General features: G+C 35.2%; 1 protein-coding gene across 1 annotated transcript; it reads left to right on the forward strand.

Annotated features, from left to right (window-relative positions):
• Positions 1 to 898: 898 nt before the first annotated feature.
• Positions 899 to 15544, forward strand: LOC307154219 (scavenger receptor cysteine-rich type 1 protein M130-like; the record flags this gene model as incomplete). The annotated part of the gene is made up of 20 exons (XM_079898984.1): positions 899 to 960; positions 1466 to 1758; positions 2944 to 3008; positions 8483 to 8597; positions 8998 to 9189; positions 9560 to 9883; positions 10005 to 10319; positions 10497 to 10859; positions 10897 to 11214; positions 11608 to 11904; positions 12270 to 12584; positions 12688 to 12888; positions 12987 to 13070; positions 13571 to 13630; positions 13742 to 13798; positions 14179 to 14256; positions 14369 to 14428; positions 14562 to 14624; positions 14811 to 14873; positions 14994 to 15544. The coding sequence occupies 20 exons, from the start codon at positions 899 to 901 to the stop codon at positions 15029 to 15031; spliced, it is 3363 nt and encodes a 1120-aa protein (XP_079755110.1). The 3' UTR covers positions 15032 to 15544.
• Between the last annotated feature and the right edge of the window lie 1305 nt (positions 15545 to 16849).

Below are 16849 nucleotides of genomic sequence, written 5' to 3' on the forward strand. Positions count from 1 at the left end.
GCGTAAAATAATTTAAAGTTTTTTAGTCTTATTTTGTGGTTGATAGAATATTTTGCATTAGCTCATCTTGCAGGTTGATGTTGTTCTTGGTTTTTCTTTTCAACAACTTTTCAAAATTTCATAATTAATTTCATAATTTAAAATTTTCATCTTTCAAAAATTCATACAGACAGACATAATAAGACATGTATCAATCATTTGCCAAATAATTGACAGGGTTCTGAATATGTTTACATGATATTAAATACAGTAGATTCACTAAGACAAGGTAAACATATAAATATATTCCATCTTTTCTTTTCTTCTTATCTAATCGTATTAAAAAGAGTAAACTAATCCAGTTACCTCAACATGAAAGTAACATGATAATACTGAATTATTTTATTTATTATAATTTTTATTATTATTTGTTATACCTATATTACTTCAAGACATGCAAATAAAGAAGGGGGGGGGGGGGGTACAATTTTGCTGTTCTAGAAATGTATTTACAATAAAATCACTGACCAGCACACGTATAATTTGATGTTCTGTTGGTCTAGGGGGAGATATTAACTGTTAAAAAGTATTATTTTATTTTTCCCATTTAAGAAAACAAGACCTTTTATAATTTGTCCCTTTCTTTTATGGCTTCATTTGACAGTTTCATTTGATTTTTAATAAACACTTACCTTTAGAAACGATTCTTCTTATTGGGTTATTATTATGATAAGAGAACCTGCTGGAAATAAAATAAGCTTATCACTCTCACTGCTACATAGCTTATATTTACATCATTGTTATTCGGTGTACTGTGTATTACAATAGCCTACATTATAAAGTCAGACAAAGAATAAAATGAATGTGCTATGAATTGAACTGACATTTCAGTTTAACCAATTAGAATTGAGTTACAGGGATGAAATCAGACAATAATATCTCAGTGATTTATGACCTCATTCGGAGGAGACAGCAGAAGTTGTAATAAAAAATAAAAGGATTTACCAGACAAACAATACATTTTAGAAGTAGGCCTATACATTTTTGCAATATTGTAAATGTAACATACGAATGTAGAAAATATATTATCTGAATCAGCGGAATCTCTTTAAATGTTTGATATATAACATTTACTCAACATTCACTGAAAAGTAAAAAAAAAAAAAAGTAAATTTTAATACAAATATTACAAACTGCTGTTATATTAGTTGCAACACCTCTAAAGTCTGTAACTCTTTATTATTTTAAACTGTTTTGGGATAAGTAGCAGATTTCAAAACAACTTTAACTGTAAATCTGTGGCAGACACATTTGGCAGATATCAAATATTGAAAAAAAGAAAAAGAAAAGCTGACTTAAAAACATTAAAGGAAATGTCCAACATGCCATGCTCTCCTCTACCATATAATAAAATATGTTTTTTTTTTATTTTGGGGAATATATGTTATGATATTTTAAATGGTTAATCAACACTCCTGTATTTTAGGAGTCAGGCTGGTTGGAGGTTCTCGCTGTTCTGGAAGACTCATGGAAACACCTGGTACACAGTGTGTGACGCTGCCTTTGACCAGCAGGATGCAGAGGTTGTGTGTAGAGAGCTGGACTGTGGGGCTCCTGTACAGGTGCTGGGAGAAGATGCTTTTGGCAAAGGAGACGCTCAGATGTGGACACAAGAGATTCAGTGCAGAGGAAATGAGTCTTATATTTCTTTTTGTCCAGCATCATCTTCTCTCAAAAACAACTGTACCCATGAGAATGATATTGGACTGTTATGTTCTGGTAATGAAGCACAAGATTTCAACTTATTGAGATAATCACAAAGAAGCTTTTTTTAAACATTTATTTTAATTTACTGTTTAACTAAAAAGCTCACCTACAACAAACATCAAAAATCTAAAATTCTGGTTGATATGATCTCCTCTTTGGGAATATATAAAGCAACTCCCTCAACATGCAGACCGCTAATTTGCTAAATCTGCTAATTTCCTTTGATTTCCTATTTAAATGATGCTCTAAATCAATGACATTGTTTATCTGTGGTTGTTGTTTTATCATTATTATTATTATTTTTTAGGTTTTGTACACCCTGTAACATGAAGAGAACTTTGTTGTGATACTGTTAATGTTAGTTTTCCTGCAAAGCAGAGCTGAGCTTATGAACAATACGCGTTACACGGAGGGAAAATGAAAAGAAAATGTCCTTTTCTCGAGGCAGTCAGTTTCCTTCAGAGATACATTCTTTATTCATAATTTCCCTCAGCACTCGGTTGTAAATTGTAAAATTTCTCACTTCATTCTGCAATTTTTAAAAAAAAACAAAACGAAACCTATACGCTGCTGTGTCTGTGTGAGACTGTTGCTTAATACTGGACAGTATTTACTGTGAGTTTTTCAGATCCTGGCAATAAAACACAGTTTTAATGATGATTACAATATTAAAATGTAATTAACAATTACCATAAGAAAAATAAAAAAAACATCAAACGAAAGTGAGCTTGGCGACCCCTTGTAAACCTTTAAACCTGTATGTGTGTCGATCATTGTTTAGATAAAAATGAAAGGCTAAATTAAATCTGTTCATCATATAAAGCAATCCTATATCTCTTTAATAGACTTTCTCAAATCATATGGATTAATTTTATGATTCCTTCTTAACCTTTTTGGATCTTTTAAATTTTGTTTACTTGGACTTTCAATAGAGGGACAAAAACATTGCAAAGATAATTTCACTAAAAAATATCTTAATTTGTGTTTCAAAGATGAAATGTCTACAGAACGACAACAACCTGAGGGTTAGATTATGATGACAGAATTTTCTGTGAAATTGTTTAGGTGTTTTTGCTGTGAATGGTGTCCTGAAGCTGGTCAGTGATGTTGCTGTGTGTGATTTAGATCATGTTCCTCTCAGAATTGATACATTTTGTCTGTTTTGTGAACATGTTTCTGGTTCTGCCGTCCCTCCAGAACAGGAAGAGTCCTTCCTGAAGAACAGCATTCTGGGTATGAAGATGCTGATAAGTTTCTTTCAGGTTAGATGACTGAAATATAATGCATTTTATTTTTGCATACACTGTAAAAAATTTCTAACCCTCCCAAATCAAAAATTTCAAGTGACTGATAACATCTAAATTTTTCAATTGGCCCAAGTGAAATTCTGTAAATTATAAAATTAAATTTACAGAATTTCATTTGGGCCAATTGAAAAATTTAGATGTTATCGGTCACTTTAAATTTTTGATTTGGGAGGGTTAGAATTTTTTTACAGTGTATGATGTTGCATATATTATTTATTAATTTAATTATCAGAATCTGCGGTAGGAATCACGCCTGGTTATTATAATGACGCCACCACCATTAAAAGCCCAACATCGTGCTATAGTTTTATTTCTGTAATTATTAATATTATTTGAAAATGCATGTGTATTTTATGTGATTTCATTAAATATGTTTAATTTTCAAAATCCAACATTTACACACATGGATTCATTTTATTTTGTAATATTTTGTTGCAGATGACATATCAGAAACCTATGATGATGTCGTCATCATATGACAGTTCTCCAATAATAAAGCAGGTGAGCGTTTAAAATGTATTTTTTTTTAATGTAGCCTGATAAAATATTTTTCTTTTCAAATTAGTGTTATATAAAATAACTTTAGCAATTAATTATTACATTATTACATTATAATTGATATATTATAATAGTGTACTTTAAAGCGCAGTGTGAGTTTAGTTTATGAAAATAAATGTAGATGATAAAGATGTGACAGACCTGTTAAGTAAGTTATTGTGTCCTGCTTTATCTCTCACTGAATAGGTCCTGTTTAATCTTCATAATTAAATATTCGAAATTCGAAATTTCGAATGAATTTAAACATTAATGAGCTCAATGTGTTACTTTATAAACATAAATTGATACATTAATATTTTCTCTTTTTTTAACAACAGACTATGATTATTTGGGGGAGGAGCCAAGAAAACAGGGAGGAGCTGTTTAAGTTCACATTGTTTTATATGCAGCTTTTATATGAGCAGAGTTTAGTTGCTGCATACTGAAGGGGGTGGATTGGAATCCACTGCTGCTTCAATGTATATGTAATGAGTGATTATAATCAAGGTATTAATCAATATTTTTCCTTCTAAATATAACATGGGTTGACTTACTTCTCTGGAGATTTTACTTTGTTATAGAAGTTACCAGTGTGATTACTGAAATGTTCTTTTCATGTATTCTTTAATATCTGTATTTGATATTTGAATGCAGTAACATTGCTTGCCTATTTATCCCAGCTTCCAGAAATTAAATAGGGACTGGTTTTGTGTTTTTAGAAAGGTCTTCAACGTGTTAAAACATATAGGGGTCATTGAAGTCTATAGTTTAAGGGACCATTTGTCAGTTAAAGCCTATATTTTCCATTTAGACTAAAGTGTCCTATCCTGAGAGAAAGAACTTGTTATCTTAATGTTTTGAGACGAGACTCCTGTTTATAGTTAGAGCCTGGCCAAATCCAACCTTGGAAAAGATGTGTGTCGGTGTGTGTGTTAGTCTTCTTGCTTACAGGTTAAGGAACCACTGGCATTATTGGAGTTTGACAGAGTTGTTGTTCGAGACATGCTGGCACCCAGCCACCCAAAATCTGCGACCTGGAAGGTCACGACGTGCCTGACTTCAGGGTCTGAGTGTCAGCGGCATAATCTATGGAGATATGCTTCTGTCTATCTGTATATGTGTGGAAAATTACTATGTTTATCAATTTCTTAGCCAATCAGAATCATTCAATGACGTAGCTTAGACCTTGGAAATGGTATAACTGCTGTGATCTGTGTAACTGTAAGAGGGGCGGCCTACGAACTCCTGTGTGAGTCTTGAAGCTGAACTTCTGCTGATGAAACTGCAAACTATCTTCAGTAAAACTTTTCTTCAATTTTTTTATAATTCTGACTCCGGGTCTTCTTTCAAACATTTGGTCCATGGGTCTTAAACTGTTTACCCCTAACAATATTATTAAGTTTTACTTGCAATCCATCAATATTTTTTGTTACACAGCACTTAGTTTTGAAATGTACCAGATCAATTACATTTAGCTGATTTTCTACATTTAAACTGAAAGAGAATATGCTTTGCTTTCATGTTGTTTCTTATTAATTTCATCTGTGTGCTTTTTGCCAAATTCTTTTGCTGTATTATTTGTAATTCAAAGTGATATTATTGGACAATCTTTCAGAGGCTTGTGAGAAATGATGTACTTTGTTCATTGGCAAAAAATGATGATGCAACAGGACTGTGACTGAACCTCTTACCAGTTCAGAACATCACTATTAAACAGAACAACTCAGTATTTAACAATTCACTGCACCTTCAACTTATTAAGATCATATATAGATGAACATGTGGAAAATGGATTATGATTCAGGCATGTGATCAGCTAAGGAAAAAAAGGAAACCCCCCATTTTCTCCTGCATTCAATATGACTGTGCAATAACTACAACAACAACAACAACAATAATAATAATAATGATTATTATTCACAATTTATTTTATTATTGTTTAAACTATAAATTCAAACAAATCAATAAATATATTACTATTACAATAATGCTTCTCTAATGTAAAATAAAAACAAGCATTTAATAAAAATAATTCACATTAATAATATTATTAATATAAATTATATTGTAAATAATAATAAAATGTTAATTGTAATTTTTTAAGTCATCCTGCAGACCCCTATATGGAAGTTTGCTGAGGCCCCCTATAGTGGGCCCTGACCCCCGGGTTAAGAACCACTGATCCTGGGGAAGGTAACTTCAAAAGGAAGTCAACTAAGTTTTTTATTTTTATTTTTAGCTTTATATTATAATGATTATTATATGTTATATGTTAATGATTATTATAATAACCTAAAGAAAATACAAATATCACTCAAATACATGTGCAGTAAAATAAGATCTATGTTTAATAATAAAAAAAGAGAAGTATCTGTAAAAAGAGTAATGAACAATTTCTGTCCAAATGTCTGTCGATTTATCCACAAGCAGTGGCGTGCACAGACCTCCTCCGGGGCAGGGGCGGAAGGACCAAAAAGGGCACTTTTTTTAAAAATCTTTTATTTTTAAAATAAATCACCTGTATTTAAAGCAGTATCCGTCTGTCTGTTGTGTTTTATCTATTTTAATGACTTCCTCACAATTATTTGGAATATCTCACTCGATGGAGAGCAGCAGTAGGTCAGAGAGCCTCTCTCGGAAATGATGATAATATAACTAATTATTATTTACATTACCAAACAAAACAGAGAATCAAGTCGGTAATTATGAGGAATTCATGTTTAGTTATGTTGATGTTATAAATTGTATGCCTATGTATTCAATAAAGTGTTAGCTATCATGAAATCAGTAACACTTTACAATAAGGTTTCATTAGTTACATTTATTAACATGAACTAATAATGAACTACACTTCTACACAATTTATTAATCTTAGTTAATATTAATTTCAGCATTTACTAAAACATTATTAAAATCAAAAGTTGTATTTGTTAACATTAGTTAATGCACTGACTGTGACATAACATGAACAAACAATTAAAAGTTGTATTATTAATAACTAAGATTAACAAATAGGCCTACAGTAGCCTAACAAATGTTTAGTTTAGTTTCAGACACAGTTGAGCTAACAAACAACAGCACAGTCTGAAACAGGTGTAGGCTGAAGCTCTTGCTTATAATGCCTACCTTTTTAAAACATCTCATTTATTTATATAATAATAATAATTATTATTGTCTTACATCATTATGCTGACAAACAAATATAAACAGAATACAAAAACATTAGTATTTCCTATGCAATACCGTTGCACAATCCAAATACAACAAAAGCAGCTTGTTCATTTATCATTCTTTAAATGGTTTCATATAGTTTCAGTGCATTATTTTTTAAATAGTTTCTTTAACTTATTAAGTGCCCCACATATTTGTAATTCCTCATGACAGCTATTCCATAGATTTACACCTTTAACTGAAATACAATGGTATTTTGCATTGGTCCTATGTTCTTTTTGAATTGTACAAGTTCCCCTTAAGTCATGTTGGCATTCTCTTTCTGTGAACAACCCTTGGATACTTTCTGGCAATTGATGATTTTTTACTTTGTACATGATCTGTAATGTTTTTAGTTGTTTTGCATGATTAGTTAATGTTAGTTAATATGAATAATAAACAAATGAACCTTATTGTAAAGTGTAGCCTACTATGAAATCAAAGATATAAATTCCTTACAATTTAGAGCTGGACATGGACTTTTCCTTGGACATGAAATTTCCTTTCACTAGATGCATTTCCCCAAGCTAATTACACTTGCTATGGCCTGGACAAAAACGAATGACATTGTCAGACTCAGAATGCGGCTGAAATTGAGTTATACTTTTATGATTGTTAAGCATAACTCACATGCTGCCGCAACTTTTACAGTAGCATGGTAGGATAAATGTAGCCTAACTTTTCCGTATTAGCTTAATATTACCTGCTGCCCGTGCAGTTTGAAGACTCGCGGCGAACTGCTGCGTACATAGCGCTGAAAAAAAGAACTCCGCCTACTGCCACTTCACCTCCGCCAAATGCTTCCGCCAAAAAAATAATATTTAATATTTGTTTGTATTATTATTGTTCGTGGCAATGGTGTATAAGTGTATTGTTATTTATTATAATATTTATTTTAATAATTATTATTATTTACATTTATCAGAGAGGGGCACAATACATTTTGAGACAAAAGGTATTTTGTCCCCCCCCCCCCCCCCCCCTGTGCACGCCACTGTCCACGCCACTGTCCACAAGGTCAAAACTCCTGTCTGCTCCTCTTCACAATAACAAGTTCTGTGTCGCCATCTGGTGGATGAATCAAGCATTACAGCATCAAACACACTACTCCACTAAACACACATAACAGCTACAAATGCATAATATAATGCCAAAGGAATAGCTTTGGAACAGAAAACAATATTTATTTACAAATATTATCTGAATAGCCCTCTGTTTGTTGTACACAAACCAGTCCAGTTCATTTTTTATATTATTAACACACTGTTTATTGTGCTCTTGGTTAGAACATAGTAAACTACACTTAATATTATGCACAAAAAGAAACTTATTAAAACATTTATTTACAGCAAAACTATTTTTGTGTGCGAAATGAAGCTTCAGTAAGTGAGCAGTCAGTCATCAGTCAGTCTTGTATGTTGTGTGTGCAGATACAGGCTTTGATGCTGAATATAACCTGCAGTGTTTCTCTATCAATCTCCTGTAAGTTTAGTGTGACTTTCTCTCCACGCTGAAATATGACTGACAGGAGTCTGTCCTCAGTGAAGTGTCTCTTCACACTGGAGGAGGAGTCCCGCTCATCAGCGCTCACACTTTATTGATATATATGGAGAAAATAAAAATGCTGCTGTGTGATTTGTCAGTGATTGTGTTTGATGATTTCCTCTGTTGTGTCTAATAAGGTAACAGTGAGTGTCATTGGCAGCTGTGAGAGTCTCTCTCTCTTTAGGGGACTGACAGGAGCCAGTTTCTTCAGTGTGTTTGAGGGAGCAGAGGAGAAACTGAGTCAAACAAACAGTGTGACGAGCAGAAGAAGATGGAGGGATTTCTGACACTCGTTTTACTCTCCTCTATAGTCACTATAACCACATCTGGTAAGTGCAAAATAGGCTGTAACGATATTAAATTTTACCTTTTTAAATAAGTAGTTTATGATGGCATTATACCACTAGAAACTGAATAGATTTGTAAAATATATATAAACTGAGATCTTGACACTAGATCATTAATTATCAATTACATTTTATAAATTATTTGAGCTTTTACAGGAATCCAATTTGTTATACACTCATGCTCAGCTTTAGTTGTCCAGTTCGAAATATTTGTAGGCTATATATATATTTCTATTTACCAACTTTTTACATCTTATGTTTCTTGACTTTGCATGATTCGATCCCTTTCTCTCTTTCATGTACAGATTTGGAGACTGTTAGATTGGTTGGTGGTAACAGTCCCTGTGCTGGTAGAGTGGAGGTTCATCATGATGGTCAGTGGGGAACAGTGTGTCATAGGTTCTGGGATAAGACTGATGCTGCAGTGGTGTGTAGAGAGATAGGATGTGGAGAGGCTCTAGAGGCTGTGCGTAATGCTCACTTTGGACAAGGATCAGGTAAAATCTGGATGGATTATGTGGCCTGTAGAGGATCAGAGTCAACACTGAAGAACTGTGGGTCATTAGGATGGGGTGTTCATTACTGTGGTCATCAACATGATGCTGGAGTCAGATGCTCAGGTGAGCGGCTCCATACATCACACTGTAATGCATCACTGATCAGACTTTCATTGATACGTATTGATAAATCTTATTTGCAATTTAAAATAATTGTGTGTAATTTATTTTCAAAGCAAATTTTATTATTAAGCATTTCATGGTCTGAACTTCTCATTAGTTTTAATCCATTAAAAAAAAATCTGGTGTTGTTTTATGTCCATGTCATAATAGTGACAGATGGTCTTCTCTTTTGTGTAAATATATTCAGAAACCAAAAACTACGGAAGGTTTGGTCTTGTTGCTGGTTCTCACCTGTGTTCTGGAAGAGTGGAGATGTATATTGGAGGACGATGGAGCACAGTGTGTGACGCTGCCTTTGACCAGCAGGATGCAGAGGTTGTGTGTAGAGAGCTGGACTGTGGGGCTCCTGTACAGGTGCTGGGAGAAGATGCTTTTGGCAAAGGAGACGCTCAGATGTGGACACAAGAGATTCAGTGCAGAGGAAATGAAACACACATTCAACACTGTCCATCATCAACCTCACATAATATAAACTGCACCCATGAACACAATGTGGGACTGACATGTTCTGGTAAAATATCAATGTTCAGCCTCTCTACTGTATAGAGGAATCTAATTATTAAATACTACATCTAATTATTTGATTATTCTTGGTTTGATCAATTTCAGTAAACTCTTTGTTCTTTGTCCAGGTTACTCTGACCTCAGACTGGTCAACGGTCCTGACATCTGTTCTGGTCGAGTTGAGCGTCAGTACTTCAGTAAATGGGGCACAGTGTGTGATGCATGCTGGGATATGAGAGCTGCCAGTGTCCTCTGTAGACAGCTGAATTGTGGGATTGCTGTGTCTGTTGTGGGATCAGACTGGTTTGACGAGGGAAGTGGTGAAATCTGGGCTGATGTGTTTGATTGTGACGGGAATGAAACAAAACTCTCAGAATGTTCCGTCTCTTCATGGAGTCGAGCTGAATGTTCTCATAGACGAGATGTTGGAGTCGTCTGCTCTAGTGAGTCCAAATTACTGGAAGACTTCATTGATTTCATGCTCCTGAAAGACTTAATAGTAGGCCTATAAATGCAATATTTCAGTTTTCTTTATGTTCATTTTTTTATTTATTTTTATGTATTATTAATGTAAAGCATACTACCAAACTTGCAAATAAAACATGAGCTCTCCTCTCCAGATTCCTCTCTGGCTGTTCGTGACGGTCTGGTGCGGTTGTCTGGAGAGAGACAGTGTGAGGGGGAGCTGGAAGTTTCCATCCATCAGGTCTGGAGGAGAGTTCTGCTGGACTCCTGGAGTCTCACTGAATCCTCTGTGGTCTGCAGACAGCTGGGCTGTGGCTCTGTGCTGAACTTCTCCGGCTCCTCTTCATCCAGTCCTGAACACAGTCATGAGTGTGTGACGGGCTTCCAGTGCTCTGGGAGTGAAGCTCATCTGGGGAACTGCAGCTCTCCACAAACTCTCAACTGCAGCTCCACACAACAGCTGTCAATCACCTGCCTTGGTGAGAACAACAACATCTGGGCAGATTCTTCAGTTGTTAGTGATCAATAATGTGTTTTTCTCTCTCTGAATATCAGGTCGCGGGTCCATCAGGCTGGTGGGTTCTGGGGGAGACTGTGCAGGGAGGCTGGAGGTTTTTCACAGCGGCTCATGGGGGACAGTGTGTGATGACTCCTGGGATATTAAAGATGCCCATGTGGTGTGCAGACAGCTGCAGTGTGGAGTGGCCCTCAGTAACCAGCAGGTACCAGCCTGGTTTGGTCCTGGTTCTGGACCCATATGGCTGGATGAGGTGGAGTGTGAGGGGAATGAGACGTCCCTGTGGAACTGCTCTTCTCCAGGCTGGGGAAAACATGACTGTCAACACAAGGAGGATGTAGGAGTCGTGTGCTCAGGTAAACAGTAAAGTAATGTGATTCATTTTTAAATATAAACAAATGTTTAAAGGGATAATGTACAGGTGGTAATTTTTGCAAAATAAACACCAGGAAAATCAGGAGTCGATGGCTCATATTTTACAACAAAGACCATCTTACTGTATCGATGGTCTGATAGACAGCGCTGCCATGGATGCCGCTACTTTTTAAATATTTTTTTTATTGACCAAACAGAATAAAGTAGTAATAAGTTTCATAATATATTATAGAAATATACTTAAGTATCTTTTTCAGATGCTACCAGTGCTAGCAGTGTGCATTATCCTTGTATTAACTAGTTATTTTGGTGATATTTTAGGTTTAGCACAACTTAATCTCCAATGTTTTTAATGCACATCCTTTTCCATCTAGAGTTTAAAGAGATCAGGTTAACTGAGGGCTGTGAAGGGAATGTGGAGGTTTTCTACAATGGATCCTGGGGTAATGTGTGTTACAACAAGATGGACAGAGACACATCGAGTCTGATCTGTCAAGAGCTGAACTGTGGAAGATCTGGTAGTGAACCCAGTTCTTCAGAGGGACTGAAGTCTCATAATTGGCTTGATTATTTTAAATGTCGACGTCATGATTCCACTCTATGGCAGTGTCCATCTTCACCCTGGGGACAGAATGACTGTGATAATGAAGTGGCCAAGATCAACTGCTCAGGTAAGAAGATATTTAACTGATTTAAGATAGTTGGACATGATCATGTTTGGTTAAATATTATTTATGATGTCTAATATTCTGTTCAGTCATGTTATGAAACTTTAATATTTCAGAGAAGGAAAATCGTGAGTCTCCTCATAGTCGTCTGACATGTTCAAACTCTTCATCTCCTCACCAGAGACGGTGTTCAAGTAAGTTTATCATAAGCTTATATTTCTTTTTTTTTCTTACATATATTTTTTTTGTAAAGTAAATTAATTTTGATTCCACATTCAAAATTAATCACAGCTTTAAAGGCCTCCAGCTTTAGTTTGTTTTGTTGTCAATGTGTTGAAGCTGGTCAGTGATGTTGCTGTGTGATTTAGATCATGTTCCTCTCAGACTGATTGGAGGTTCGGGCCGGTGCTCTGGGAGGCTGGAGGTGTATCATAACGCTGTGTGGGGTTCAGTCTGTGCTGATCTGTGGGACATCAGCGATGCTCAGGTGGTCTGCAGGCAGCTGGGTTGTGGAGCAGCACTGAGGGCTGATGGGAATTCAGTCTTTGGTGCTGGTGAAGGTGTTGTGTGGCTGAACAGAGTCGAGTGCAGAGGGAATGAGATTCACCTGTGGGACTGTCCTCTCTCCCTGAAGAACCACACTGACTGCTCCCACAAAGAGCACGCTGGACTCACCTGTGCAGGTCAGAGCAAAACACTGACCGATAATAGTGATTTTCACATCATTTTAGTGCTAATAACTGTGTATTTGCATGATTTTTAATCTGTCTGTGTCTGTTTTGCCAGATCTGTCAGTGTCCACTACTCCTGCCACAACAACATCAGCTTCTCCTCCAGTTTCTCAGACAGTGCGCTCAACATCAGTCACTCCTCCACAAACTCCTCCAGTGTCTCTCTCTGTGCTTGTGGTTGTACTGGGAGTTTTGCTCTTACTGCTCTTAGTGCCACTGCTTATGCTGATTCAGCAGAACAGAGTGATGAGGAGAGGTAGGAGAGATCCAGAGACTGTCATATTGTGTGTTATTCAGTGTGTGATCAGTCATGTGTTGTGAACTGACAGCAGGTTTGTCTGTCTACACTCACAGCTCTCTCTAAGAGGAGACACAGGACGACGACTGAGGCCGTTTATGAGGAGATTCATCACAGACACAATCACTTCACTCAGAGAGGTGAGACATGAGCCGTGAATCTTATTTAATATGATAAATTAATAAGTGAGTCTGTCAGACACTTGATGTTCATCTATTATTAGTTCTGTTAAACCTCCGGCTTTAAACCAGAGAATTCCTCACAGAAAACCACAGAGCTGCAGGTGCATGTTTATGTGTGTGTGAGTGAGTGAGTGTGTGTGTGTGTGTGTATTTTGAGTGTAATAGGGAGGGGTTCATATTTTTCTAAGTGTAGGTGCAGGTGTGTGTGTTTGTGTCTTCCTGTGTGTATTTCTGGAAGGCAGTGAGGAATGGGTTCATGTGAGGATACATGTGTGTTTTTCTAATAGGCCTAAAACAAAAAAAACATGGTATTTCTGCCTCTAATGCTTTTAAAATGTAAGTAACTAATATTTGTGTTGTGTTGTAAGTAACACAATATTTCATCCAAATGAGAAATGAGGAGTCAGTCTGTATGGAATGATGAATATGTTTCTGACTGTTCTGCTGTCCTTTAACAGGAAGTCTCGTCTCTGAAGAACTGCATTCTGGGTATGAAGATGCTGATGAGCTTCTCTCAGGTTAGAGAGTAGATTAAAATCAATAATTTGATTTACAAATATATAAAAAAATATTTACACATTTTAACACTAATTCAACTGTTCACAATACTAAAACTTTTATCTTATTAGAAAAAGAGTTCAAGACTGCATATTATGATGATGTCACCAATGGCAGTATCCTGAAAGGTCAGTGATCCCGCTGTGTCCCAATCAGAGGCTGTGTCCCAATCAGAGGCTGTGTCCTCCGGAGGTCGCATCTGAAGACTGCATACGTCACTGAGGCGGTCTCATTTAAGAAAAATACCCGTTAGATTGCAAAGTAAGAACGAAATTTCAGTATTTTACACCTCATGAGGAATAACAGTCAATTTTTATTACGGTTACTTCTCTTAAATAAGACATCCTTGATGAGGTATACAGCCTTCAAATGTGACGACCGGAGGACACAGCCTCTGAATTGGGACACAGCTAACATTCATTACCCAAAACCTGCAACAGTATATTTTACATTTATTTTGTTTCCCAAAGTATTAAAAAATGCCCAAATTATACATGTTTTGATGCAGAAGAGATGATGAAGGAAATCACACCGGGATACTATGATGATGTCATCACTGATGGACTGAAACCAGATCGTGAGACAGGTGTCGTTCGGTTATTCTATAATAGGAAGAAATATTTAAAATATATTAAAATCTGTATATGTATATATAGAAATATATATACATTATATATTGTCTCATGTTGAATTTACAGAATACACACCTGAGAGCTATGATGATGTCATGACAAGTGGACAGAACTCTATCAAAAATGGTGTTTACTTTTTATTATTATTGGTGTTGTATTTACCATAATCCTTTTATAGTGATTTATGATATTATGTATTAATCCCATTACATTGTAAGATATAATGCAATGTTTGTTCTGTCTATATGTTCATGTGTAGTGGACACACCAGAGCATTATGATGATGTCATCATTAATGAACAGATCTTTCCAGAAGTAACAGGTGAGTCACACAGAACTGCATTTCATGATCACCTTCATTATCACATTAATGAATCATCACGACTTTATCAGGAGTAAATCTAATAATCTCAGACAGTCATGAGGTGAAAGAGATCAATGACATCATTAATGACACAAGCTGATTTACAAACTACAATGTGAGGTTTTTATTTCACATGTGAATCAGAGGGAGATCAGGAGGAGTATGATGATGTGAAGAACAGCAGTGAAGATGAGAGGAACCTGTTGGGTAGGTTATTGTAACATTTCTAAAACCTATATCTATTTTTACTTATGTTGCTTGTTTAAACTAAGCCTTAATGCATTTATAACAATGAGAATATGAATTTACTTCTGTTTTCAAAAACAGACTATGATGATGTGGGGGAGGATGGAGGAGCCAAATAAAGAGGGAGGGGCCATGACTCACTGACCACACCCCACTTCCTGTTCATCAAATCATTACAGTTAGTGGAGCTACTGGGAAATTATGTTGCTCCTAATGCATCAGTGCCTTATGTTTTTATGCTATTTCAAATATTTTTGTATGAAATGTTGCATGTTTCGCATTCAGTATTTAACCTATTATTTTTTTATTGATATCAATGCATACTCAAATTGTTTTTTTTAAACAATTAATGATTTTTTATGAACTTTATGAATGAATACATTTTTAAAAGAGCATTTGGAGGATAGTGGACAAAAGAAAATGTGGAAAAAATATTTTAGGTGATTGACAGTATTTTAGGCAGTTGACAGCAGTATCTACCTGAATAATGAATTTAAAATAAGTGTAGAGCATAACAATTCCCATTGCAATTTTATTTAAGAAATATTTGTGATAACAACAAAAAAAGGTATGTAAAGATAATTGTACGCATTATTCATCAAATAAATGAATAAATAGCACATTTAAACACCAATCTCAACTGCATAGTTTATTGTGTGGTCTATTTAAAATTTTATATTAAAGAAACATTAAACAGTTTTTTGGTTTTATTTTGTAGTTGATGCTGAATTATTTGCACTGTAATATTTTGCATTTGCTCCATCTGCAGGTTGAGGTAGGACTGACCATTGCTGGTTTTTCTTTTCAACAACTTTTCAACTCTTTCAAGAATTCCTACACAGACAAGCATGATAAAACATGCATCAATCATTTACCAAAGAATTTAAAGGGTGCTGAATATGTTTTAAATGACATTACATACATTCATAAGACAAGGTAAACTACATAGGCCTATATTCCATCTTTTCTCATCACATCGTATAGGCTATGCAAGAAAGTAAACTGACCCAGTTACCTCAACATAAGAGTAACATAATCTGATCATTTTAATTAGCCTACTTTTATTTTTCTATTTATTACAGCCTAGTTTTATTACTTCAAGACCGCACATGCAAATAAAGAAGCATGCAGCATATCAATATGTCGGAAGATGGATCCATTGCCATTCTGTGCAATTTATAAAGGCCTACATTGTATTTCAGTCGTGGTTAAATAATGAGTTGATGATCGTTGACGCTGTATCAACGGTTCGAGACTAAAGCAGTGTTGTGAGAGAGTGTCAGTTGCTCATGTTAAAGTCACTGTACTAGTGAGGTTCTCAAATAAAATGCATATGGCAAGCCGTTTTAACATTTAATCCTTAAAACCTACTAGTATCTATTTTCATGCTACTAGTGCTTATTTTTTAGATACTAGTATCTTTTCCATTAAGTACTAGTACTTATTCATTAGCTACTAGTGCTTATTCTTTAGGTACTAGTGCCTATTTGTTAGATACTAGTGCTTATTCTTTTGGTACTATTACCTTTTTAAATATACTAGTAATTATTCATTAGTCCTTTTTATTAGATACTAGTACCTGTTAAAAAGACACTAGTACTTATTCATTAGATACTAGTACTTATTCATTAGTTACTAGCAGTGTTGTAATGTAACGGAGTACAAATACTTCGTTACTGTACTTAAGTAGAAATTTCACGTATCTGTAGGCTATACTTCGCTATTTAAATTTATTTCAACTTTTACTTTTACTCCACTACATTTCCTAGATAAAATATATACTTTTACTCCGATATATTTCCACTAAGCATCTTCGTTACTCGTTACTACAAAATAAAATCAGAAGAAATGTGTGCGACTGCAATAAGGGATGTTTGGCGAATCACTGCTCCTAGATTACGCACGCTCCGCACGGCGCGCGCTCTATTTCAGCGTAT

Source organism: Squalius cephalus (genome assembly GCF_949319135.1).
Source record: "Squalius cephalus genome assembly, contig: scaffold_79, whole genome shotgun sequence".
Taxonomy (NCBI): Eukaryota; Metazoa; Chordata; class Actinopteri; order Cypriniformes; family Leuciscidae; genus Squalius; species Squalius cephalus.